This window comes from Podarcis erhardii, assembly GCF_964252035.2.
Source record: "Podarcis erhardii genome assembly, chromosome: W".
Taxonomy (NCBI): Eukaryota; Metazoa; Chordata; class Lepidosauria; order Squamata; family Lacertidae; genus Podarcis; species Podarcis erhardii.
This window is the reverse complement of record NC_138506.1, coordinates 16,626,014-16,652,581: the sequence shown is the minus strand read 5'-3', so window position 1 is coordinate 16,652,581 and position 26,568 is coordinate 16,626,014. Positions and strand designations below refer to the sequence as shown.

General features: G+C 42.6%; 1 protein-coding gene across 7 annotated transcripts in view; it reads left to right on the top strand.

Annotated features, from left to right (window-relative positions):
- LOC309333209 (far upstream element-binding protein 3-like) overlaps positions 1 to 26,568 on the top strand; it is a 359,184-nt gene that overhangs the window by 114,214 nt on the left and 218,402 nt on the right. For 6 of the 7 annotated variants that reach the window (XM_081846616.1, XM_081846619.1, XM_081846615.1 and 3 more), the window contains exons 4-7: positions 2,169 to 2,215; positions 4,792 to 4,863; positions 7,010 to 7,067; positions 24,579 to 24,741. In XM_081846616.1, the coding sequence (XP_081702742.1) occupies positions 2,169 to 2,215; positions 4,792 to 4,863; positions 7,010 to 7,067; positions 24,579 to 24,741 (340 nt within the window). The remainder of the gene's footprint in view (positions 1 to 2,168; positions 2,216 to 4,791; positions 4,864 to 7,009; positions 7,068 to 24,578; positions 24,742 to 26,568) is intronic. The other variant, XM_081846620.1, reaches the window with a different exon arrangement.

The following is a 26,568-nucleotide window of genomic DNA, read 5'->3' as shown; positions in this document are numbered from 1 at the left end:
TACAGCTGTAAAAACTTAAGCTTAAGAAAATTTTAAAGAGAATTAAATATAAAAATGGATGAAGGATTGCTAAAAAATGTTAAAACAAGAATGCAGTGAAGGGGAGGTTTGGGGAAGTCGTGTTATGTTTGTTTGTTTTTTGTTTATGTTGTAAAATTAATAAAAATTATTTTTTAAAAAAAAAAAAAGACACAAGCTCACTCTCGTCAGTCTACTCCAGCAATCATTGCTCCTGATTGCAAGGTCTCCCTGAAGCTGCAATGAGAATTCAAACCGTTAGAATTCAGGAACTGCCAATATTACAGGTGCCACATGTTCCTTGTTTCGCATCTGTAAGAAATCAATCTTTTAATGTGGCAACACCTACAATTTAGAACTCCCTGCCTATTGACATCAGGGAGGCACCTTTGCTATATTCTTTTAAGCACCTGCTGAAAACATTTTTGTTTAGGCAAGCATATCCAGATATGTAGAATGTTGACATGCATTTTAATCTGGTTTTTAACATATTGCCAATTTAAATTATTCTTTGAATGTTTTAAATAACTTTTTTGCAGTTTTTGCTGATATTTTATTGTTTTATTCTTTTTTGTAAACCACTTACTTAATTGGCAGCCAGCCAAGCTGAATCAAAATTTATTGGTCAACCTAATACAGGTTATAGCCTAAAAACAAATAAGCAAACAGATTTTAACAAGCAAAGTTAATAACATAAAACACATACATACACACATGTTTCAGGTCACAAGGCTAGACTCATAGGCTTTTCTGAGTTGGGAAGCTTTTATCAAACTTAACTGGATTGAACATAACAGGTTTAGCCCTGCTAGTCAGCATATGTTTCATTTTGTCAATGCCACTATGTTAATGAATATTTTAATTATCCTTAAATCAGCAGGGATTACTCATTCCCCACAATGCACCTGCATACATCTTATGACTCTTATCTGTGTTACTGGGCAGATTTGGGAAGTAACTCTGTGTATAAAGGGCTCAGGTTACAGCATATCTATTGGACCTGTGGATTTGAGTAAAGACTTTTTGATGAGATCATCTGAGGAAGAAGTTGGAAAATTGCCAGAGTTTAGAACCCAATCTTTGCAAGCAACTACTGTAAACTTGGGACTTGTCTGTGGACTTTAACACAGCAAGAACTTTGAAGCAAAGAACCCCCTCTGGACTTAGTGAGAGAAGACTACTTGTACATCTGTTTAAAAAAAAAAAGTGTGTGTGTGTGTGTAGTAGTAGTGTATGTTGGTGGTGGCCTAGTAAAGACAACTCTGCTAAATGGCCTTTTTCTGCAGTGAGCTTAACTGCATGACAGCTTCTGCAGTGCATACACATGACCCCAACACTAAGGGTGGTGATTAGCCCTGAGAACGTATTATAATATTTTGACCTTGGAATTTCATATAACATTATGTATCCTTTACTATCTGGCATTCACAGATACAAATCAAATCCCTGCAAGAAACTGGACAACAAAGTGTCTTTTCAGCTGGTACTGTAAACTCAGCAGCATTGGTACCAGGACATTTTTAGAGTTGGTACCCCACCAAATTGAAAAGCCCTATCCCGTGTCTGTAATGTGCTTCACGTTTAGGGATGGGGCAAGAGCAGACAGGGCCTTCTGCACAGTGCTCAGGACACAGGCTAGCTGGTTTGGGGTCACTCCTCCATATATCCTCTTAGGAAGCTGATGGAGGCCACCAGCTGAAAACTCCATTCTTCATTGCCCAGTTTTCCAGAATGTTTTAACTAGTTACTGACGGACAGTGGTGTCTTGCAATAAAGAAGAATCAAAGAATGACGCAGAGTCAAAAGATTCACAGTAAAGGCAAAAACTTTACTGAGGCAACAAACTTCATTACAAGCACTGTACAAGTGAAAGAAAGAGGGAGAGAGCAGCTCGCTGAGCATAGGAATTTATCCTGGCTCAGCGTGACCTTTATGTAGTCAAAACAATATTTGCTTCAGAAGTGAACCTGCTAGAATATTCCAGCACTTTCCTGTTTCTGCTCTCAAAAACTTTAGTCATGACAGTTCCTACTTCACTTTCTGGGAACTAAAACATAATTTCTGAAATGTTTTGAGACTGTTGATGCTATTGGAAAAGGCATTAATTTCTCCCTGTCATTTTAAGTCTTCCCCTTTTCTTTTCTCTTCAGGGTAATAACCGAAGAATTCAAAGTGCCTGACAAAATGGTTGGATTCAGTAAGTATTCTAGTTTGAGGCAATTTTTCTCTTGGCTGCATAGGGGGCCTCTATGAACACTCCTTCCATCGGAAGACTAACTTGTATTATGATAGGTAGTGCTCGGCATAGCATTGCAGATTTCTCTTAATCCTTCTGAGAACATGGCAGTTTCAGGGGAAATGCTTGTCATATGAACTTTAAAATAAATTGAGGATGATTTAGTTACTTCCTGACTGCTACAGCAGCCTGTAGTTAAAGATCTTGATGACAAACTTTGCTAGTAATGTGCTGTGGGGGATAAGCGAAGGGGAAATTGTGTGGGGCATATGTGCGTGGGGAGAGGATATACCACTGAAGAGCCATTTCACAGGGAGAATGCGCAGCTTGATAATGGAGCATGTGCTTTGCCTGCTCAGGGTCCCAGCTTCATAACTGAAGCCCTGCTGGATCTGACTAAAGGGAGCTCATCTAGTCCAGCATTCTGTTCTCACACTGACCAACACGATGCCTCTGGGAAGCCATCAGGCTTAGTATACTTAGTATACTAGTAATCTGTGATATTTTAGTGTATTTCTGGTTTTTATGGAAGCCGCCCAGAGTGGCTGGGGAAACCCAGCCAGATGGGCGGGGTACAAATAATAAATTATTATTATTATTATTATTATACTCTCCCTGCTTGTGATTCCTAGCAGCTGATATTCAGAGGCATCCTGCTTCCAACCATGGAAGTAGAACCGAAGGGGAGGCTTATCTAGTTTTCACAGTGGCCAACTAGACACACATTATGAGAAGCCTGCAAGCAGAACATGTGTGCAATAGCACTATCCCTACTTGCAAGTCCCAGTAACTGGTAGCCACTGCCTCTGACAGTGGCAGTAGAACATAAGAGCTTGCTGGATGATTGAGTGGGTGGTTGCTGAACAACTCCAAGCACGCCTGGAGGATGTGGACCATTTGGATCCCTTCCAATCGGGATTCAGGCTTCACCATGGGACTGAAACCGCCTTGGTCGCGCTGGTTGATGATCTCCGGCGGGCTAGGGACAAAGGTGAGAGTTGTTTCCTAGTTCTGCTGGATCTCAGTGGCCTTTGATACTATTGACCATAACATCATTCTGGACCGTTGGGGGGGGGGCTGGGAGTTGGGGGCACTTATACAGTGGTTCTGCTACTTTCTCCTGGGCCAAAAAGTGGTGTTGGGGGATGAGTGTTCAGACCCCTGGGCTCTCACTTGTGGGGTACCTCAGGGTTCCGTCCTCTCCCCTATGCTTTTTAACATGAAGCCATTGGGAGAGATCATCAGGGGGTTTGGGCTGGGTGTTCATCAGTATGATACCCAGCTCTACCTCTTTCAAATCAGAACCAGTGAAGGCAGTGAAGGCCCTGTGTGAGTGCCTGGAGGCGGTTGGAGGATGGATGGCGGCTAACAGATTGAGGTTGAATCCTGACAAGACAGAAGTATTGTTCTTGGGGGACAGGGGGCAGGCTGGTGTGGAGGACTCCCAGGTCCTGAACAGGATAACTGTTCCCCTTGAAGGACCACAGCAACTGTCTACCAACTCCATCTAATATGCAGGCTGAGACCCTACCTGCCCATGGACTGTGTCTCCAGAGTGGTGCATGCTCTAGTTATCTCCTGCTTGGACTACTGCAATGTGCTCTATGTGGGGCTACCTTTGAAGATGACTGGGAAACAGCAATTAATCCAGAATGCGGCAGCTAGGCTGGTGACTGGGAATAGCCACTGGGACCATATAACACTGGTCCTGAGAGACCTGCATTGGCTCCCAGTACGTTTCCAAGCACAATTCAAAGTGTTGGTGCTGACCTTTAAAGCCCTAAACGGCCTCGGTCCAGTATACCTGAAGGAGCCTCTCCACCCCCATTATTCAGCCCGGACACTGAGATCCAGCGCCGTGGGCCTTCTGCCTGTTCCCTCACTGCAAGAAGTGAGGTTACAGGGAACCAGACAGAGGGCCTTCTCAGTAGTGGCACCCACCCTGTGGAACACCCTCCCATCAGATGTCAAGGAAATACGCAACCATCTTACTTTTAAAAGACATCTGAAGGCAGCCCTGTTTAGGAAAGTTTTTAATGATTAATGCTGTATTGTGTTTTTAATATTCAGGTTGGGAGCATCCCAGAGTGACTGGAGAAACTCAGCCAGATGGGCGGGGTATAAATAATAATCATCATCATCATCATCACCTAGTCCAGCATCCTGTTCTCACAGTAGTCAACCAGGTGCTGCAATAGGAAGCCCACAAGCAGGATAACCTTCCAGCAGAATATGAGAATTAGCAGTGCTGGATGGAAGTGGTCAGCTCTTTGTTGACCCCTCTTCCTCAACTTTTAGGACTGAAGGTGTGTCAACTCAGTTACGCTTAATAACCAAAGCAGGTGGGGGACAGTGAAGAACTTAAACTAAAGATTTGAGAGTGCTGGCATCTCCACCTCCTGTTCTTCAAGACACTTAAGTTTTCAGTTGCTCCCGACACAGATGTGTGCAAAACTTCAGTCCAGGTATTTGCTTGGGTCTTACTCTTGATAAAAAAACAAAACTTAAATTCTGATCAATTGAAATTTTTGTTTTAGTTATAGGCCGGGGCGGTGAGCAGATTTCCCGGATTCAGGCAGAGTCAGGCTGCAAAATTCAGATTGCACCAGGTAAGACTATTTCTGCCTCACTCTCCACTTTCTAGAAGAACAAAGGCATCATCAAAATAACACAGTTGCTAGTCTTTGAGTGGTATACTAATATAAAACCATCAGACCAACTTAAAAGCTGAGAGAAATGTTCTGTAAAACATCCTCTTAGAGTCCCAAAGTGTTCCTCCACAAGGCTTCTTGCTTGGGCCCATCTCTATACCCTTATTTGTCCCTCTCCTTTAACAAGAGGGATAAGTCCTTACAAAAAACATGCCCCACGTTCCTGTCCCAAAATCAGAACCCTTTTTCTGCCCAAGAAAGGGGGCAGCATAGAGCCCACTTTAGAAGACTTATGCTGATAGATCAAGCCCTGAACAATTTTGGGGATACAGTGTTGTATCCAGTGTTATTCCTACTCAGAATAGACCCATAGAAAATAGAACATGACTGTTTTAGGTCAAGTCATTTTAAAGATGTCTGCTCTTGAGTAGGGCTAACAGTGGATCCAGCAACTTTGGTCCCAACTTGTTCAGTGCCAGACATTTTTTTTTTGGGGGGGGGGGGAGAGTTGCTGCTCAGAATAGCTTCAGGATGAGGCTGGCATCACTCCTTTCCCCAAAACAATATCAAGACTGAAACTTGCAAGCTTAAGGAAATATGTGTGGAATTAGTTCTCTATGGCTAATTTATGCAGGAGATAGAATTCAAAATTCTCTGCCTCCAAAAGCCATTCTCTGTTTTACAGGTAGTCTTGGTTCTAGATCCAGGCATGGTGTATGTCCATGTGCATGCTTAAAAAAAATTATATATTGTTATTCATTAAAAAATATCCAAGGTTTACACCAATTGAGCATAAAACTAGACAATAAAAGCCATATAAAAGTGTTAAAATCAGAAATAGGGTAACTTGCGGAAAGAGGTATTTCTTAATTGCTTGCATAAACCTGACGGAAAAGTTTTCAGCAGGCATTTATGTCGCAGTCTCATGCTGCCAAGCCATGGCAGAGCTCAGTGGAGGGAGAAGTCAGCCAACCAACCAGCCAGCCAAGTCTCAGTGAGGTACTTGCCTAGAGGCAGAGTTCATATACAAGCTCCAGTCTAGTCCAGTCCTAAGATCAGGAGCATCTCAGTTCACATATACTCAGAAGGTTCCAGGAGTCAAGAAAGGCAAGGGTCCAAGGTCACAAGAAGCAGCAAGATCTGATCAGGAACGACAAATGTTGTTTCCAGCAACTGACTGAGGCTGGAAACCCTGCTTAAGAAAGTTGGAGCCAGGTGGTTCTCATTAGGAACAAGAAGGCTGATCAGCAGCAGGTGGAGTCACTTTGCCTTCTGCTCCTTCAGAAGCTGACTCCTGGCCCATGAATCTCTATTGGCAAAGCATTCCACGAAACTGAGCCAATGATACTAAAAGCTCGGTTTTCTGTTGTTTTCTGCCTCACCAATCTGGGGAATGACCAACAACACACCTGCAGCTGCAACACTCCAGGTGGTTCCTGAGGTACTCAGGGCCTAAGTATTTCAGGGCTTCGCAAATTAATGCAAGGACTTTAAACCTGGTTTCGTACAAGGGTATCACATGCTGCCAGCCAGATTTCCCTATCAGCAGTCTGGCTGCCCCATTCTGTACCAGCTGTAGCTTCTGAACCCAGGCCCAAGGGCAGCCACACATAGAGTGCACTACAGTATAATAATAATAATAATAATAATAATAATAATAATAATAATAATAATTTATTATTTATACCCCACCCATCTGGCTGAGTTTCCCCAGCCACTCTGGGCGGCTCCCAATCAAGTATTAAAAACAATATAGCATTAAATATTAAAAACTTCCCTGAACAGAGCTGCCTTCAGATGTCTTTTAAAGATAGGATAGCTACTTATTTCCTTCACATCTGAAGGGAGGGTGTTCCACAGGGTGGGTACCACTACCGAGAAGGCCCTCTGTCTGGTTCCCTGTAACCTTATTTCTCGCAATGAGGGAACCACCAGAAGGCCCTCGGCGCTGGATCTCAGTGTCCGGGCTGAACGATGGGGGTGGAGACGCTCCTTCACCAGTATCACCAGTAACCAACCAGCTGGAAGCTGCTAGGTGGTTGAGAATTATGGGACGCTCAGTATGTGTTGATCTTTTATTTATTTATTGCTTTGTCTTTTGTAGACTGTGGTGGGTTGGTGGAGAGACCCTGCGTGCTCACCGGAACTCCAGAGAGCATTGAGTGAGTGTTTTTTTTAAAAAAAATCCACACATACATTTATATAATACTGGTTGCTTCTACCCCTTCCCTTCTGTCCTCTTTCCTCTTTCCTTTTTCCATTACACTTTTTTCTTCTGTTTGTTTGCTTGCTATCATTTTTATAGCTGCCACAGATGATCAGACGGCCAGCCGTAGACTCATCATGCACTAGATCCACCCCCACCTGCCGTCTCTTGGTTAACAGCTCAGCAGTTTGACCTGTTGAAGGCTTCCTTCATATATACATATTTAGCTCCCTTTCCCAATGTAGACAAATCTTCATAGTCCTCTTTTTTTAAAAAAAAACCCCTAAAGTGGGTTTGTTTGAACATGGGCACCATTATCGTTCTTCCAGTTGACTGATAATCTTAATTTATTCGATACCTGGAGATTGAAGCATCCCACTGAAAAGGATATTACCTATTTTTCCGAAGATAAAAAATTGGGAGGGAGAATAGACGCAATTTGGGCCTCAAAAAAATTGGCATCGAGCTTGGTAAAAGCAGAGATTCTGAATAAATCTCTCTCAGACCACAATCCAGTTACTATACACATAAGATTTAAAAAACATACGAGAGGGAGGTGGAGGATGAATGATGAACTTTGGAGAGATGAGCAAAAGGTGAATAAAATGAGGGAATTGTTGAAGGAATTTTTCGAAATTAATGAGAGACATGGGACAGACAGGAAAATCATTTGGGATACCAGTAAAGCCTATATGAGAGGAATTGGAATACAACAAATGGCAAGAATAAGGAAGGATAAAGCAAAGGATACTACGGAAATAAATAAACACATAAGGGAGAAGGAAAAAGAACTGTTGAAAAATCCAAAACAAGAGAGTATAATCCAGAATATTAAAATTTTACAATCCCAATTAAATAATTTAATAAACAAAGAGGTAGAAAATAAGATTAAATGGACAAAACAAAGGTGTTTTGAATCGGCAAATAAACCCGGTAGGATGTTGTCCTGGCTAACAAAGGAGAAGCAAGTGGATAGGGTTATAAATAAGATTATTGTACAAGGAAAAGAAATTACAGACCCGGACCAAATAAAAATGATGTTTAGGAATTTTTATAAAAAATTATACGAGTTGGAAGACAAAGATTAGAATAAAATTAAAGAGTATGTAAGAGAAAACAAATTCCCTGAACTAGATGGCAAGGAATTTAGTAATTTAAACTCGTGCATAAGCTCAGAAGAAATAAGAGAGGTGATAAGGAAAATGGAAACTGAGAAATCACCAGGCCCAGACGGAATACCGATTACATATTACAAGAAACTAGAAGAAGTAATAATCCCTAGACTTAAAAAGATCATGAATGAGATAATGGAAGAAGGGAAAATTCCTGACTCTTGGCGCGAAGCGTGGATAACCTTATTACCAAAACAAGGAATGGACCCAAATATTATAAAGAACTGCAGGCCAATTTCACTATTGAATATTGATTACAAATTTTTTGCAGGTGTGTTAGCAAATAAATTGAAAAAATGCTTGAACAGAGTAATAGGCAGGGACCAGAATGGCTTCTTACCGGGGAGACAGATAAAAAATAATACAAGAATAGTGACTGATCTTCTAGAATATATTGATATGAAACCTAGCAAGAAGGTGGCAATGCTACTGGTAGATGCGGAGAAAGCCTTCGACAGTGTGGCCTGGAATTTTCTGGTCCACACTGTGGAAAGTTTGAAACTTGGGAACAAAATTTCGAATGGTATTAAAGCGATATATGAAAACCAGAAAGCTAAGCTAATAATTAACAATGAAATAACTGAAGAATTCCAAATTGAAAGAGGCACCAGACAAGGATGCCCTCTATCCCCACTTTTGTTTATTATGACGCTGGAAACACTCCTAATAGCGATAAGAAAGGACCCAAAAATCAATAGGATTAGTCTAGGTAACAGACAATATAAAGTCAAAGCGTTTGCGGACGATGTAATCATTACTACAGAAAACCCAGAAGAAAGTATACCAGAAGCACTAAAGAAATTGTTTGAATATGGAGGAGTATCAGGCTTTAAGTTAAATAAAGAAAAATATAAATTACTAACGAAAAATATGGGAGTAAAGGAACAGGAAGAACTGGAAAGAGTAACAGGCCTTAAAATTGCCACGAAAGTTAAGTATTTGGGGATCTGGATCACAAATAAAAATACCAATTTGTACAAGGATAACTATGTGAAGAAGTGGAAGGAAATAAAAGGACATCTAAATAAATGGAATAAATTGAACTTGTCCTTATGGGGAAGGATATCCTTGATAAAAATGTCAGTTCTACCAAAAATGCTCTTCCTTTTCCAGACGATCCCAATAATTATCGGGACAAAATGTTTTAAAGGTTGGCAAAGGGATCTTTCTAATTTTATCTGGCAAGGTAAGAAACCAAGAGTAAGGTTCAAAGTTCTGATGGAGCCTAGAGAAAGGGGCGGGTTCGCAGTCCTAAACCTCAAGCTGTATTTTGAGGCTGCATGCATGACATGGCTGAAAGATTGGATGTTACTGACAGATACCAAAATCTTGGACCTGGAGGGCTGGGACAAAGTTTTCGGGTGGCATGGCTACCTGGGTCACGATAAAATAAAAGCACATAGAGGATTCACTAACCATTTGGTGAGAAAGGCCCTATTCGAAGTCTGGGAAAGAAATAAAACAATAGTAACAGTCAAAACTCCCTGGTGGCTATCACCTTGCATAGAAGCAATATGAAAGATAGCTGGCTAACATATAGGGAACTCGTCGAAGAGATAAAAGATTGCCCAACAGTAAAGAAATTTGAAGAATTAAAAGAGAGGGGAGTGAATTGGTTAGAATATTTCCAATTAAAAACAATATTTGAGAAGGATAGTAAGCTTAAGGGGTTTGATAAAAAAATCTTGGTATGGGAAAAAGAAATTTTATATAACAACCAACAGACTCTCTCAATAATATATAAACTGATACAAAATGGGAAAGTAGAAAAGGAGGAAAAAGGAGACGCTATTAAAAAAAGGGAACAAGATCTGGGCCACCCAGTTGAATATAATGAATGGGAAAGACTATGGACAAAAAAGATAAATTTTACAGCATGTTACCTAATAAGAGAGAACTATATGAAAATGTATCACAGGTGGTACCTGGCACCAGAAAGGCTTGCAAAAATGAATAAAACATATAATAATAAGTGCTGGAGATGCAAGATACAAAAAGGAAGCTTCTACCATATGTTGTGGACATGCCCCGAAATTGGGAAATTTTGGAGCATGATCCACAAAGAAATAAAGAAAATATTAAGAATATCATATAGTAAAAGGCCAGAGGCATTCCTTTTAGGAATTTTAAATGACGAGGGGGGCCGCTAGGGGCGCCTTGGAAGATGGTGGATATTAACATCTATCCAGCCCGCACAAGGTAATTAGAGGCTGATTATGGGGAGTAAATCAGTCTCCCTTCATCTCTCCAGGGGGGAGAGATGCAGTTTTCACCCGCTGTTGCCATAAATCACCCCCAAGTTCAGAAGAAGGAGGGGGTGAGGCACTGGGTGCACAACCCTCGGCGGGCCTCGGAACTCCTCCGAAGCTGCTTCCAAGTGCAAAACTAGTTGCGTTACTTAAAAGGAAAAAATTGGTGAAAGATAACGCACATGCTTCAAGAGAGGCAGGAGGTTCTTATCTGCTAATAATTTTACCACTGAAATGAAGAAGACTGAGATGGAAGATGACATCAAAGTACTACAGACATGGTATGTGGAATGGAATGCGACAGAACTGAAAGGGGGGGGGATGACTTTTTATTTTTTTGCTCTATGTGATTAACTAATAACCCTCCCTCTTAGAAGATCCGTCACAGCAACTAATTGCAAATGGGACTAAAAATGAATTGTGTGGGAATAATTTGAACTTAAAGGTTTTACTCTGTGAAGGATTTGGAAAGAAGAAGGGCTCTCTTGTGATGCAGTAAGAATGGAGATTTGATACGAGGCCTGTGTTGCAGAGGTTTGGTCTTGGGGAGGGCGAGCCGAAGATTTATTACTTTCAAGGAGATTGCGATCTGGAAGGGGCAGCCCTCCTGGAAAAAGACTAATTTACGATGCAACAGGTCGGGAAAGTTAAAGAGCGAGCTTTTAGACTGTATTTCATCAGAACGACAAAATGGTGATTGCTTGCTTGAGCGGAAATGCCTGGATTATTGGATGAGAGCGATTTACGAGAGAGCAGTACAAAGCCCACACAGAAACACAAATAAGACTGTTTTTTTCAACCCACTTGCGGAGCAATTTGGAGGTGAATGAAAAGGAAAATGAGTAACGACAAGGATTGAGAAGAGGGGACTGGAAATATCATTCTTAAGATGAAAGCAGCACAAATATTCGAGGATTGGACTCCTGCCGATCGAGAAGCATGGGTACCCCCCACAAAAATTTTTAATTTGGAAAACAATTGGACTACATGATATGTATTGTTATAATTTGGATTAATTGATTTGATGTGTTTAATTTGGTAATATGAAACTTAATAAAAATTATTTTAAAAAAAATGTAAAAAGGAATTTTAAATGACGATATTCCAAAAGACAAAATTAATTTTTTCTTATATGCAACGTCTGCAGCAAGAATCCTGGTGGCTAAGTACTGGAAAGGGAATCAGTTACCCACTAGGGGAGAGTGGCTATGTAAGCTCTCAGAATACTTAGAATTAGCCAAATTGACAGACATAATAAGACAAAAACCAAAAAGTGAAGTAAAAAAAGAATGGGAGTGCCTAAATGAATACCTCAAAAGTCAAGGTTGGAGGGCAGAAATCTGGCTGAGTCTGGAATAACCTTGTGAAATGAAAGGATATGAAAGAAGGATTTATATCTAGATGTTAGGATAGAGATGATAAAGAAAACAGGAAAGCAGGGAGACACAATGAGAGATAAAGGAGGTGCTGTGGGATTGGTGGAAGTCAATGTCTGGTTGTTGTTGTTTTAGTGTTTATAATATTAACTTGTAAGATACGAATTTTTTTTTTGTTTTTTTGTTTTCGAATGTTGATTTTTGTGTGTTGTGTATTATTCTTTTTTGATCTCTTTCGTGGTGTTGTTGTTGTGTGGAAAATACTAATAAAATTCATTAAAAAAGAACATAGGCACTTTTTAAGAGCTGAAAAGTTACCCTGCAGTTGTAGATAAGACCCCAAATAAGCATTTGACTGGCCTTCTGACATACAGCTCTTGTTATTCATGGCAGGTGGTGAGCCAAGTCACTTGGAGGAAATAATAATAATAATAATAATAATAATAATAATAATAAATAATTTTATTTATATCCTGCCCTCCCCAGACGAAGCCGGGCTCAGGGCGGCTAACAACAACAAAATAATGCAACATTCTAAAAACATTTCATTATAAAAATTAATTAAAATCAAATTGATGGCAACCATTAAGCAAAGATTCTGTGCAGATTGCCAAAGGAGGGAGTCAGGCTGTGCCCTGACCAAAGGCCTGGTGGAACAGCTCTGTCTTGCAGGCCCTGCGGAAAGATGTCAAATCCCGCAGGGCCCTAGACTCTTGTGACAGAGCGTTCCACCAGATTGGAGCCGCAGCCGAGAAAGCCCTGGATCTGGTTGAGGCCAGCCTAACCTCCCTGTGGCCTGGGACCTTCAGGATGTTTTTTATTTGAAGACCGTAAGTTTCTCTGTGGGACATACCAGGAGAGGCGGTCCCATAGGTACGAGGGTCCTAAGCCGTATAGGGCTTTAAAGGTTAAAACCAGCACCTTAAACCTGATCCTGTACTCCACCGGGAGCCAGTGCAGCTGGTATAGCACTGGGTGAATGTGATCTCGCAGCGAGGACCCCGTAAGGAGTCTCACCGCGGCATTCTGCACCCGCTGGAGTTTCTGGGTCAGTCTCAAGGGCAGCCACACGTAGAGCGAGTTACAGTCCGCGACTGGTGGAGGACGGAGAAACCCGGGGGCGCCATCTGTCGTAAGGTAACAGTTTCCCCTTCGTGCACCCAGGTCTCCGTCACACAAGCCAGGTCAACCCCCTGCGAGGTGAAGAAATCTCACAGGGTGGCGGTTTTGTTGCCTATAGACCTGGCATTTCACAACACCAGTGACGGAGGTGAGTAATCCTTGCTCACCCTACCCTCGTCTCTCGGGATGGGGCGCAGATTGGAAGGGGTACGAGCATATCCGTATCTCGATTCCCGTTCGCCTGTGACATCTGCCCCCACCGCCATACCTCCCTCACCCCTCCACGGTAGCAATCCCAAGCCTCATACTAGCCTCCATTTACAAAATAGAAAAACAAAACAAACCAGAAACAATTATACCAAAACAAAACCAATCCCCACCCCACTCAAAATCCAACCCCAAACCAGAACAAAATAAAAATACATGAATAAAAACCACCGTTCACGATGGTACAACAAAGTAAAAAGTAAAAACACCTTTAAAACACTTTAAAATATATATTAAAAAATTTAACATTTGTTGCAGCAGCACCAGTGTCCTTAAGCTGTGGTGGTGGTGAGTGTGGGCCCCGCCCCCTAGGCTTGATATAGTTGGCCTGCAGGAGGGAGCGGCCTTCCCCAACACTCACAGTTGCAGCAGCAGCAGCAGCAGTGTCCCAGGGCCTGAATGAGGCCTCTTAAAGCTGTAGCGGAGGGGAGTCTGGGCCACGCCCCCTAGGCCTGGTGGAATTAGCCTGAGGCGGGAGCGGCCTTCCCCAACACTCACAGTGGCAGCAGCAGCAGCAGTCTAGATAGATTAGATAGATAGATACTTTATTCGTGTTAGCCGATGGCCATAGCAACAATAAAACATTACAATATACACAGAAGAAAGGAAATTTAGTATAAAAGCACAGTTTAGGATCTTGAATCAATGGTCAGATAGTGGCCCTTATTCTAATTGCCCCTGCTAAGAACCTAGCAACCTTTGCTGTTATCTGCTGTTTGGTCTGACAGGAGAAAGGACACTGTGGCAGTAGTTGTGCATCCTGGGATGGTCAGTACGATTGGGGTGATGATCTCGTTCCTCAGGTCTTGGTAGAGAGTGCAAGACAGGAGGATGTGTGCCACTGTTTCGGTGCTACCGTCTCCACAGGGGCAAAGGCGTTTCTCATGCGGGATCTTTTGGAATCGGCCCTCAAGTACAGCAGATGGCAAAACATTCAGTCTTGCGAGTGTGAAAGCACGTCTGTATTTTGGGATAGCTAGTTTGTACAGGTATGGAGCCAGAGAATCAAAATGGGTAGAAGGAAATTGACAATACCATGGGCAGAATTTCCTTATAATGGCCAGGTTCTGATGCTCGATATCTTTTAGATGTTGACAAATTAGAATGTTTGCTTTGGTTAGGCCCATAGTGAGTAGGTGTTGTGGGGATAGGCCGCAAGAGTGGAATTTTTGGTAGATGGTTTTAAGCCAGACACTTTTGTGGTAGTCTTGAAGTACTAAGGATAATAAACCAGGGGGATTTGAGTTTAGGTGGAGCCAGAAGTTAAAAGTTCTTTGCCAAGTCCGTACTTCTACTGAGGGGAAACTGTTGGGATTTGCAGGATACTGAATAAGTCTGCAGGCTTCAACAGGATGATGCAATACTCTGTGAAGTGCTGAGTCAGAGTGACTCAGCAGGAGTGTGATTAATGTGATAGGCTATCACCTGTTTTAAAAAGAAAAGCCTGTTTAACAGTGGGTGTGGTTGCTGTGGTGGTTGTGCTGTGGTGTGGTGATGCTGTGTGGAGAGTATTCGTTTGCCTTAAGGAGCAGGTACTCTGTTTGGACTGTTTTTGTAAATACCTGTATATAGCTCACATTAAAAAGACTGCACTGGGAAAAACCTGGGACTCTGAGCGTTTCTGCTGAAAGCACCGCGAGGAATTTCGCGACAGGGTTATGGGCCCAGCACGCTTCCGCTGCGCAAGAGTACAGGTGGCAGTTATCTAGCCGTGGGTGCTGGAGGTGAGCTGCAGGGATGGAGCAGTCCAGAAGTGGCGTGTTGCTGGAGAAGCTGACGGCCACGAACTACAGCATCTGGTCGGTCCGCATGCAACACTTCCTCAAGCGTGAGGGCCTGTGGAAGGTGGTGGAAACTCCACCGCAGCCCCCTGAGGAGGATGAGGACGACGATGAAAAGCTGGCACTAGCAGAGGCCCAGCTAGAAAAGGATGAGAAAGCTTTGGCTATGATCATCCTTGGAGTGGACGACAGCCAGCTAGTCTACGTAGCTGATAAGGTGACGGCAAGTGAGGCGTGGAATGCACTCAAGGCTGTCCATGTGCGAGAGACAGCTGGCTCACTGATAACACTGACCAGGAGACTGTACCGGTGTCGGAAGAAACCGGCGGACTCGCTGGTGAACCACCTAAAATTCCTAACAGGCTGTTTCCAGGAGCTAGCCTTAAGAGGGAGGCCTGTGGGGGAAGAGGACAAAGTCTTTATAGTCCTGAGTTCCCTTGATGACAGCTATGATATGCTGGTCAACTCCCTCGAGTCGGTAGAGACTGATAAGCTGACTCTGGAATACGTAACTGGACGGTTGTATGCAGAGGAGGACAGGTGTGCAGAGCGAAAGATGACCTCAGCCCAGCTGTTGGAGCATCCAAGAGGGAACAACAGCCGGGAAGACCAGAGGTGTCGGGAGCCGGAGAAACAGCCAGGAGGAGCTGCTGCAGACCAGCCGGTGGTCAACAAAGTAAAAAGGTGTTTTTGCTGCAAGTCCAGTGGACATCTGCTGCGGGACTGCCCGAGAAAACAACAAAAACAGCAGAAGCACAGGAGGCAGCAGAGAGAGTCTACCGCTTGGGTGTCTGCAGATGGTCAAGAAAAGGAAGAGCTGTGGGTTCTGGACAGTGGAGCTTCTCAAACCTTTTGTAAAAGAAAAGGACTGCTGACTGATGTTAGGGCTTCAAACAAAAAACATGTAAGTCTTGCTACGGGCCAGAAAGCTAATGTGGTTTGTGAGGGGGAGGTTGTGTTCCCACAGCTGGGACACACATTCAGGAATGTGTTGTGTGTGCCTAGTTTGCAAAACAATCTCCTGAGCATTCCTGACTTGGCAAAAGCAGGCTTTGAAGTAAACTTTGTGGGAGATCAGTGCCAGATAAAGCAAAATGGGGCAGTGTTGGCAAATGCTAACCTTAGAACTAATATGTATGTACTGCAGTGTGAGTCTAAGGTTGCAAATGTGCAAAATGTCCCAACCCATGATATGTGTATTCATCTCCTGCACAGGCGACTGGCTCATGCTAACTATAAGGTGCTAAACAAAACATTGGAGTTGTGTGGGGGAATGAAAAACATTAAAAGTTGTGATAATTACTTAGACTGTAATATCTGCAAGGAGGTTAAAAGCAGGGCTTGCCCAGTAGCAACAGCAAGCCAGAGAGAAACCAAAAAACCACTGGAGCTGATTCATGCTGATGTAACTGGTCCTTTTCCACCAAGTGTCTCCCATAACAAGTACTGTTTGATCCTAGTGGATGACTATTCTAGATTTGGCTGGGTCTATCCATTAAAGCAAAAGTCTGACGTTGCCCAAACTTTGAAGTTCTGGGTAAGAAGGGTAGAAAGGCAACTTGGCGAAAAGGTGTGCTCTATTCAGACAGAGACAGGGGAGGAGAGTTTATGGCAAGCTCCCTAAGAAACTGGTTGCTTTCCCAAGGGATTAAACATAGACTTACCAATGTGGCAACGCCTCAGGAGAACGGAGTAGCAGAGCGTAGGGGAGGTGTCTTGCAGACACAAATGAAAGCATTGTTAGCAGATGCAAATCTTCCAATTAAATACTGGGCTGAGAGTATTAAGACCACAAATTATATTGGGAATCGCTTGTGGTCAAGGGTACTAGATGACATACCCTATAAGATTCTCTATAACAAAAGTCCCAGTTTGCAACATTTGAGAATCTTTGGGACAAAGGCGTGGGTTGACATACCTGTAAAGAACCGAAGAAAAGGTGGGAAAAGGGCACAGCAGTTGCTATTTCTTGGGTATGAAAGTGGTACGAAAGCCTACAGGTTTGAAGATGATAAAAATCTGTTGAGTTATAGTCGATCAGCCAGCTTTAATGAGCAAAGAAAGTGGCCCAAGATACATGCAAACCTGCTGCCAGAAAAAGTTTTACTGCCGAGCGTACCTGATAAGGCAGTTGAAACAAAGCTAAGAATTGGCAGCTCTCCCAGAGAAACTGAAAGGGAGGAGGTAAAGGTTGAGCATTTTTCTCCAGCTGCTAGCATGGAGCAGGGGGGGGGGAAGAAAGTGCAACAGGGACAGGAGGAGGTAAATCTCCAGAATCAATCCACCCCAAAAGCAGTCCTGAAGGTAGCCCAGGGGGTGAGGTTAATCAACCAAGGAGGTCTGCAAGAAGTAATAAAGGTCAACCTCCAGACCGTTATGGGTTCCCAGCCACCATAAACCAGGTTTGTGTAACTGAGCCAGAAAACTTTGAAGAAGTGCAAGAGTTACCTACTCTAGAGAAAGAGGCGTGGTTAAAGGCAATGCAGGCAGAGTATAACTCTGCTAAACAACAATGTGTTTGTACCTACAGAATTGCCTGAAGGTAAAAAGCCCATAAGCTGTAAGTGGGTTTTTAAAGTGAAAAAGCTGGCTGATGGTAGTTGTCAGAGGAAAGCCAGGTTGGTTGCAAGGGGCTTTACACAAAGAAAAATGATACATTATGATGAAGTGTTTGCCCCAACAGCAAAGGCTGAAACAGTAAAATCAGTTTTAGCAATGGCAAGTCTGAGACGGTTTAAAGTTAATCATTTTGATGTTGCCTCAGCATATTTAAATGCTCCTATTGACGCTGAGGTGTATTTACAGCAAATACCAGGTTATGAGCTGGAAAAAGACAGCATGGTGTTAAAACTGCAAAGGGCACTATACGGTTTACACCAAAGTGCACGTCTATGGCATGAATGCATAGACACAACTTTGAAAAAGATGGGATTCAAACAAAGCCTGGCTGATTCCTGTTTATATTCAGCAATGGTGCAAGGAAGTGTTTGTTATTTACTTTTGTATGTTGACGATATCTGTCTAATAACAACTGCACAAAAGCAAGTGTCTTGGTTTATAAACAGCCTAGGTAACAAATACAAACTGAAGTGTTTGGGAGAGATTCAGAATTACTTAGGAGTAGAGGTTCAGAGAAATGAAGAGGGTGTCTACTCTCCGAGTCAGAAGGAAAAAATTGAAAAGTTACTGAAGACATATGGAATGGAGAGGGCAAATGAGGTTGACACTCCCATAACTACCCAGTACAAAAATGAACCAGAAGGGCAAAAATGTGAGAATGCAAGAGCATTTCATTCTCTGTTGGGTTCTCTGTTATATTTAAGTTGTTGGACAAGACCCGACATAACATTGGCAGTGCACATGTTAAGCCAAAGAAGTGCAGACCCAGCTCAGAGAGATTGGGTAGCACTTAAAAGAATCCTAAGGTATCTGAAAGGCACAAAAGATTACACACTGGTGCTGGATACAGGATATGATCAGCAAGTGTATGCATCCACTGATGCCAGTTGGGGGGACAGAGAAAATGGAAAGTCTACCACTGGATATGCCATATATATTGGAAATGCCCTGGTTCAGTGGAAATCCCAGAAACAAACATTCGTTGCCACAAGTACTTGTGAAGCAGAGTACTCAGCCATAAGCGAATGTGTGTCACAAATAGAGTGGTTTGCTTGTCTAACAAAAGAGCTTGGAATACCTTGTGAAATGCCAATCACTGTGCTAAGTGACAACATGGCTGCACAACAGCTTGCTAACCAACAGAACTTTAAGAGCAAAAGTAAACACATAGCTATAAGAGACGGAAATGTGAAAAATGCTTTGGAAAGAAATGTGTTAAAGGTACAGCACTGTAACACAAAATGTAATGTGGCAGATTTGTATACCAAATGTTTGGATGCTCCTATATTTCGAGACTTAAGAGAATTATTAGGTCTCAAGCCTTTGACTTAAGGAGGAGTGTTGGGATTTGCAGGATACTGAATAAGTCTGCAGGCTTCAACAGGATGATGCAATACTCTGTGAAGTGCTGAGTCAGAGTGACTCAGCAGGAGTGTGATTAATGTGATTGGCTATCACCTGTTTTAAAAAGAAAAGCCTGTTTAACAGTGGGTGTGGTTGCTGTGGTGGTTGTGCTGTGGTGTGGTGATGCTGTGTGGAGAGTATTCGTTTGCCTTAAGGAGCAGGTACTCTGGATTGTTTTTGTAAATACCTGTATATAGCTCACATTAAAAAGACTGCACTGGGAAAAACCTGGGACTCTGAGCGTTTCTGCTGAAAGCGCCGCGAGGAATTTCGCGACAGAAACTTGCCTCCATTCGCAGTGATGGAGAAAAAATCTGCCTTAAGAACTTTGATTGAACAGCTTCCAAAGTACCAAGGTGGTTACCAGTCCAAATCTGACCCCCGTATAATAGTTGTGCTAGGGGTTTAGCCTGGAAGACTTCTAGGACTGAGAGTATGTGTTTGCCACCCTTTGTATGGAAAAACCGTGTCAGAGTTTTGGCACTTTGGGATGCTTTTTCTTTTGCACATTTTTGGTGTGCTCCCCATGACCCCATGGACTGGAAGATAAGGCCCAAATGTTTGAAAGCTTTGACCTGTTCGATTGGCTGATTTTCCATACGCCAGCTGTGGGGCCTATAGCTTCTTGAGAAAACCATAACTTTGGTTTTCTGATAATTCATGGCCAGGTGTTCTCTCTGGCAATACACTGAAAATTCTCTTATCAGTTTTTTAGGCCTACTTTTGTTTGGGATAAGAGGACCGCATCGTCAGCATGTAATAGTACAAAGATTGGTTTTGAGGCCAGCTTAGGGGCATGGAACTCTGGAGATGTTAGACACTGAACCATGTTGTTTATGTATAGGTTGAACAGTGCTGGGGCTAGAATGCATCCTTGCTTAACTCCCTTTGTATCTGGTACAGATCCTGTAAGTTGACTGTTGTAGAGCAGCCTACTTTCAGCACAGTGTCTTTATAAAGGCAGTTGATCAGGTATAATAATCTTTTGTCTGTGCTTGAGGTGTTCAACTTAGCCCATAGTCTTGCTCTTGAAATTGAGTCAAAAGCAGCTTTCAAACCAATGAAATCTGCATACAGCACACCGCGTGATTGCTTGGCATACTTATCTATGAGATGGGCTAGGACAAAGCAATGGTCTATAGTAGATCTGCCTTGCCTGAATCCTGCTTGCTCTTCAGCAAGGATAGCCTCAGCATCAATCCAGTAGGTTAGTTTGTTATGGAGATGCTTTGCATATTGTTGTTGTTTAGTCATTTAGTCATGTCCGACTCTTCGTGACCCCATGGACCAGAGCACGCCAGGCACTTCTGATAGATCTATAGCTAGTCGGATCTGATGTAGGGCCCTTTTTGAATATTGGGATGATTACCGCAATGGCCCAGATGTCGGGGAGTAGACCAGATGAATCAATATGTGAGAATATTGCTGCAAACAGGTGCCCACCAGTCAATATTGAACTTCAAAAGTTCCGGGGGCAAATGATCAATGCCTGGGGCTTTATTGTTTTTAGCTGTGTAATTAGTTTTTTTTACCTCAGTTATAGATACTGGGGGCCAAGCTGGTAATTTTTCTGGAGATACTGTTTGGTGATTAGGCTGAGCATCCTGGTCTTGAAAAAGTGAGTACTGCATCCATTCTTGGGGTTCGATAGTTCAAATTGGCCCATTGCGCTCATGCTCCAGGAGGCCTGATATGGTATGCCAGAAGCAGGATCTGTCCTTGTCATGCGAGGCCTTTATTAAGCTGTGCCAGGCGTTTCTTTTGGCTTTCTGTTTTTTCCATTTTATTAGTTGTTTATACTTCTATCTAAGAGAGACATATGCAGTAAATAGAAGAAGAGACTTGGAGGTTCTATATTTACAGTAAGCTCTCTTCAGGTGTCTTTGCCTGTTTGCACTCAAAGTCAAACCAGTTGGAAAATTCCGTCAACCTTTTTGTGGCGGTGTTTTTGATCACAGCTCTTAAGTGTAGTTGCAGCCAGTCAGTGTCTTGAATGATTTCATGGCCCCAGCAGCGGATTTAGCTGATATATAGCTGAGCTAAAGGACATCCATACTGCTATTATAACTGCTTAGCTAATGAGAGAGCCTCAGTTTTTATTTCTAGAAGCTGGTTTTCAAAATTGTGCATGACATGGAGAAAATGCATAGAGTTTTTTTCTCCCTCTCTCATAACACTGGAACTTGCAGATGCCTTACAAAGGTAAATGTTGGAAGATTCAGGACAAATAAAAGGAAGTCCTTCCATGCAGTGCATAGTTAAGCTATGGAACTCATTTCTGCAGGAGACAGTAATGGCCACCAACTTGGATGGCTTTAAAAGAGGATTTGAAAAATCCACAGAGAAGTCTATTGATGGTTGTCCTCTCTGTCTCAATGGTCTGAGGCAGAAATGCTTCTGAATACCAGTTGCTAGAAACCACAGGAGTGGGGAGTGCTCTTGTGCTTGGGTCCTGCTTGCAGGTTTCCCACTGGGGCATCTGAGTGGGCAAGGTGAGAATGGGATGCTGTATGAGATGGGCCGCTTTTGGTTTGATCCAGCAGGCTCTTCTTATGTTCTCATTTATTTACTTTGCTTGCCACTAACCCCCTCCTCACCCTCCCCAAGGTCCTCTTTCATTTGCACTGGAGCATTGGCAAGGTAAACAATGGGAGAAACACCTAGGGGGCTTGAGGGGGAGACCCAGGGTCTTCACTCACTTACGCAGCAACTTGAGCAAGAGAATAAAGAGTTCCGGAACATTCTGGTGTTGCTTACTGTCTTCAAGCTGCAGTATTAATGAGAGAAGACCCCCACATATCTCTTTTGATGGACAGTGTCTTGTAATAAATAAACAAAAGCACGCAGATTCAAAAGTCCAAAAGAAAAACATTTACTAAAAGGCAAAGGCTTGTTACAAAAACTTCAGAAAATAGCTTCAGACATACAGATACAAATGAAAGTAAAAGAGAGAGAAAGAGAGCAGCTCACTGAGTGCAGGAATTTATCTCTCCTGGCTCAGCGTGACCTTGAGAATAGTCAGAATAATATTTTCATCAGAAAGGAACCTTCTAGAGTCTTCCAGAATCTTCTAGAAATTTTTAGCACTTTCCAGTTTCTGCCCTCAAAGACTTTAGCCATGACATCTTTCTCTCCCTCTCTTTTTAAAATAATTTAAAGTGTATAGGCATAAACGCATACAGAATACAATAAAAATGGTGGATATGGCAAGTAAAAATAAATGTGAAAGTAGAAAAATTAAACACAGATACAGAGGAGGGGTAAAAAAACCAAGAAACTACTGAAAATACAGTGCTGCATCCAATTGTTTCATATGAGAAGAAAAAGCAGGTCAATTCAGTTCTCAATAAAACCTCTCCACTTACTTGTCTGTGTAGAGCAGTGGGTTTATTGGGCTGTTAAATTGAGTTAGCATAGGAGAAAAACTTATACCATATCAAGTAAAAAAGATCCATTTTTGATGAACCATTAAGGTCTCTCCATTTATTTGTCAGGTGCTCTGACAATTCAGTGTCCCATACTTTTGTTAGCCACTCTTCCTGGGACGAAGATGATTTGGACTTCCAATGGGCAGCCAGTGTCAAGCTGGCTGTGGCAAGAAGCATAAGCACAATATATTTATGCATGATAAATGGGTTGGTCCCACACTCCAAGGATATGTCAGGTTTGCATTTTTTGGCATAGAAAGTATTGGTTTAAAGTTTTAAGATCTTTCCTATATTAGTTGTTTCAAGATGGTTTTGGAGGCTTCTCTGTGTGATACAAGCCGGAAGGTTCTAGCTAACAAGTGAGTTTTCTATTATGCCTAGAAACAAGCAGAAGGTTCCTGATATTTGGGTTATTCCTTCAGAGAAGCTGAACTGGTTCAGACTGGTTGTGTTGTCTCTTTTTGTCAAGGTCATTCTGTCTCTTTTTCCTTATGGTGTGGTGTTCTGTACATAGTATGCTTAAGTGCTAAGTTTTAGTCTTATTGTAAGTTTAAGCTTTTTTTTAATGCAACTGGATTTTTGCTAAGAGACTATGCCAATCCTGAGTTTATAGATTTGAACTGTTATGCTCATTTACCTTCAGTAAACTTTGCTGAATGAAGTTGATTGCCTCTGGCCTACTTTTTGGGAACCCTTCAATGTGTTTGTTTTTACTCTAATTATACATGGAGTGCAATATGGAGCAAAATCATGACAGGAAAGGAGTGCCAGAGCTGGGTCTGGGGGAAGTATATGTCAGGTGATGATGGAAATGGTATCAAAAGTTTGGATCCAGAATTGAACTATGCAACAGTTCCACCACATGTGGAGCAATGTTCCAGTGTGTCCACAGCCCTGCCAACATAAATTGGAATAGCCTTTTGCCAACTCTGGATAGACAGAGTAGAGTCCAATGCCATCTTAATAGTGTCTTCAATGTGGCTTCCTGTATTCTTACAGAGATAGTTTTAAGTGAGGGTTAGACCATATTGCTTCCTATACTTGTTCCTCTATCCGAAGGCACAGATCACTCTCCCACACTGATCATAGCCCCTGGGAAGAGCCTGAAACTTTACTAAGTAGAATTTTGTCTATATTGGAAGCCATACCTTTATTACTTAAGGTTGCATTAATACAAAGTACAGTTTGCAATCAGAATTATTGAACCCCCATTGCAAATCAAGTTTATTATCAAAAGTTGCAATTTCAGCTGAATTTGGGGGAACCACTTGAAGCATCTGTTGTGTTGAGCTATTTCAATTGTTTTTGTATGATTGTTTGATTTACTCATTGCAAACAGCTGAAAGTCTGTAAATTTTGATAATAAACCTGATTTGCAATGGGGTTCAATAATTTTGATTGCAACTGTAGTTAATAGTTCACAGGTGGCTAACCTGTCCCACAAGGAGTGTAAGCACTAGGGGTTGAACACAGGAAACTGCCTCATACTGAGTCAGACCATTCCTCTATCTAGCTCAGTATTGTCTACTCTACACTGAATGGCAATGGCTCTTTAACCTTTCAGGTAGGACATGTCTCTCAGACGTTCCTGGAGATGCCAGGATTGAACCTGGCACTTTCTGCATGCAAGGTAGATTCTACCACTTGAGCTACAAGCAGGCAAGTTAATGGTTTGTGTCAGGTAGGAGAAGCCACTGCAGTGAAAATGAAGTGTTTTGAGAAGTTAGTTGGACTTTGCGACCTCCTTTCCCCCTCTTCCCAACTCCTAAGTCAAAACGGGGTATGTCTGATAGGGGGGTGTCTGATCTAAAACAGAGAATTGCCATCATGGATGCCTGTTATTTCCTCTCTTCTATTTTCTATCCTTTCTCTTTTCATGCTTACCCCACCCCTCAAACTTCCTGCATTCTCATGGTATTCCACCCTGCCTCCCCCCAAACGGTTATACCCAGCAAGATGGGAGTGTGTACAGTGTAATAGCTGTTTGCCTTGAGGTGGTTATTATTATCCCCCCCCCTTTTGTTCTCTCCCTTTCCACCTCTTCCAAAGACAAGCAAAGCGGCTACTGGGGCAGATCGTGGACCGCTGTCGGAATGGTCCTGGCTTCCACAGTGACATGGATGGCAACAGCATGATCCAAGAGATCCTTATCCCAGCGTCCAAAGTGGGCCTCGTCATTGGCAAAGGTGGAGAAACAATCAAGCAGCTACAGGTGGGTGTGATGTGGCTTCAGACAGGTGCATGGAGGAGGAGTCAGTGTTTACTAGTTACAGTGGTCCTGGCAATTGCAAGTGGGGAGAATGTTGCTGTTGCAGTCATGTTGTGCTTATGGGCTTCCCATATTGAACATCTACTTGACCACTGTGAGTACAGGAGGCGGGACTAGATGGGCCCTTGGCCTGATCCAGCAAGGCTCTTCTTATATTCTGCCTCCATGGTTGGAGGCAGCAGGCCTCTGAATACCAGTTGCTGGAAACCACAGGGCAAGAGAGTTGCTGTTGCACTTGGTTTCTTCTTTCAGGCTTCCTGCTGGGGCACCTGGTTGGCCCCCGTGAGACAGTATGCTGGACTAGATGGACCCCCTTTGGCACTTATCATTTTCTAGAGTCATCCTCCCCTGCTCTCCTTGTTTATGAGGAATGTACATATCTCATTTGGGGAGCTTTTGGGTTGCTTTGTTTGTTTTGGCCAACAAAGCCTCAGAAAACTTGAACTCTTAGAACAGAAGGCAAAAGTTTCCATGCTGCACCAGACCATGAAGTGCCCCGAGTCTGGGATTGGGTGCAAGCAAACACTGCCTTTCTTGTAAAGCTTTAGAGCCCTTCCTTCATGAAGTGAGAGTCTGTTGCCAGTGGCTGGTCTGCATTTCCATGGAATTGCTCCAGAACTGCCTTTGGGTCTCTTTCTTCAGAGGGGTCATCAATATATATTTTATTAAACACAGTATTTTTTTCTTTACAAAAGTAACTCAAAGCCACATAAGTAAGCAAACCCTTTAAAGACAGCATAAAACAAAACAAAAATCTAAGACAATCCTATTTTTAAAAGGGCAGGATTAAAACATTCTACCTAGTCCACAGATAATTTAGAAGTCAAGTCCTGACAGAAGAAGAAATGTTTTTGCCTGGCACCTAAAGGTATATAATGATGGTGCTAGGCAAATCTCCTTGGGGAGATCATTTCTACAAGCAGGGAGCCACCACTGAAAAGGCACCATTCTCATACTACCACTCTCTAGACCTCCTGTGAAGGGGGCACATGAAGAAAAGCCTCAGATGACGATTCTGGGTCAGTTCATATGGGGAGAGGTGATCCTTGAAGTATTAAAGTCCTGAGCCAGATAATGTATTAATTTAAAAAGCACTGAACAACTTAGGTTTATGGAACTTGAGTGGTCGCCTGAACCCTTCTATCCTAGCTTGATCACCAAAATCATCTGTATGAGCATCATTGGTCATTCCCCAAGTTTATGATGCTCATTTGATGAGAAATCGAGCCTTGAGTGTAATTGGCTCAGTCTTATGGAATGCTTTTCCAACCCAACAGAGATTGGCACCTTCTGTACCAACTTTTAACTGCCTGCTGCAAACCTTTCTATTTTGCCAAGCCTTATGCAGTCAATTAAGAATGCATCCTTCTGTATTGGTTACTTGATGTCTTTTTAATTTTCTAATATAGTTTTTATTCTATAACATTGTTTTATTTCTCTAAACTGCATATATAATGACAGCAGTGTCTATAAATATTTTTTTTATAAATAAAGCTTTATAGGTTAGTGACAGCACTTTGAATTGGATATGCTTGTGGGTGGCAAAGCTCCCCCCCCCCCCCAGCAACCTTCCCTGGAGCCCATAAGTGCCTGCCTCACCAAAGTGATTATCATAGCCAATAGAGGTGTGCACTTGATTGCAGGATGTGTTTGTGTTGGCAAAGTTGTCCCTGCCCCACCCACCAATTTTATCTAATTCCTGCATTATAGGGTGTTGAACTGGATGACTGTTGGGGGTCCCTTCTAATTCTATGAATACTTGTTTGAGTG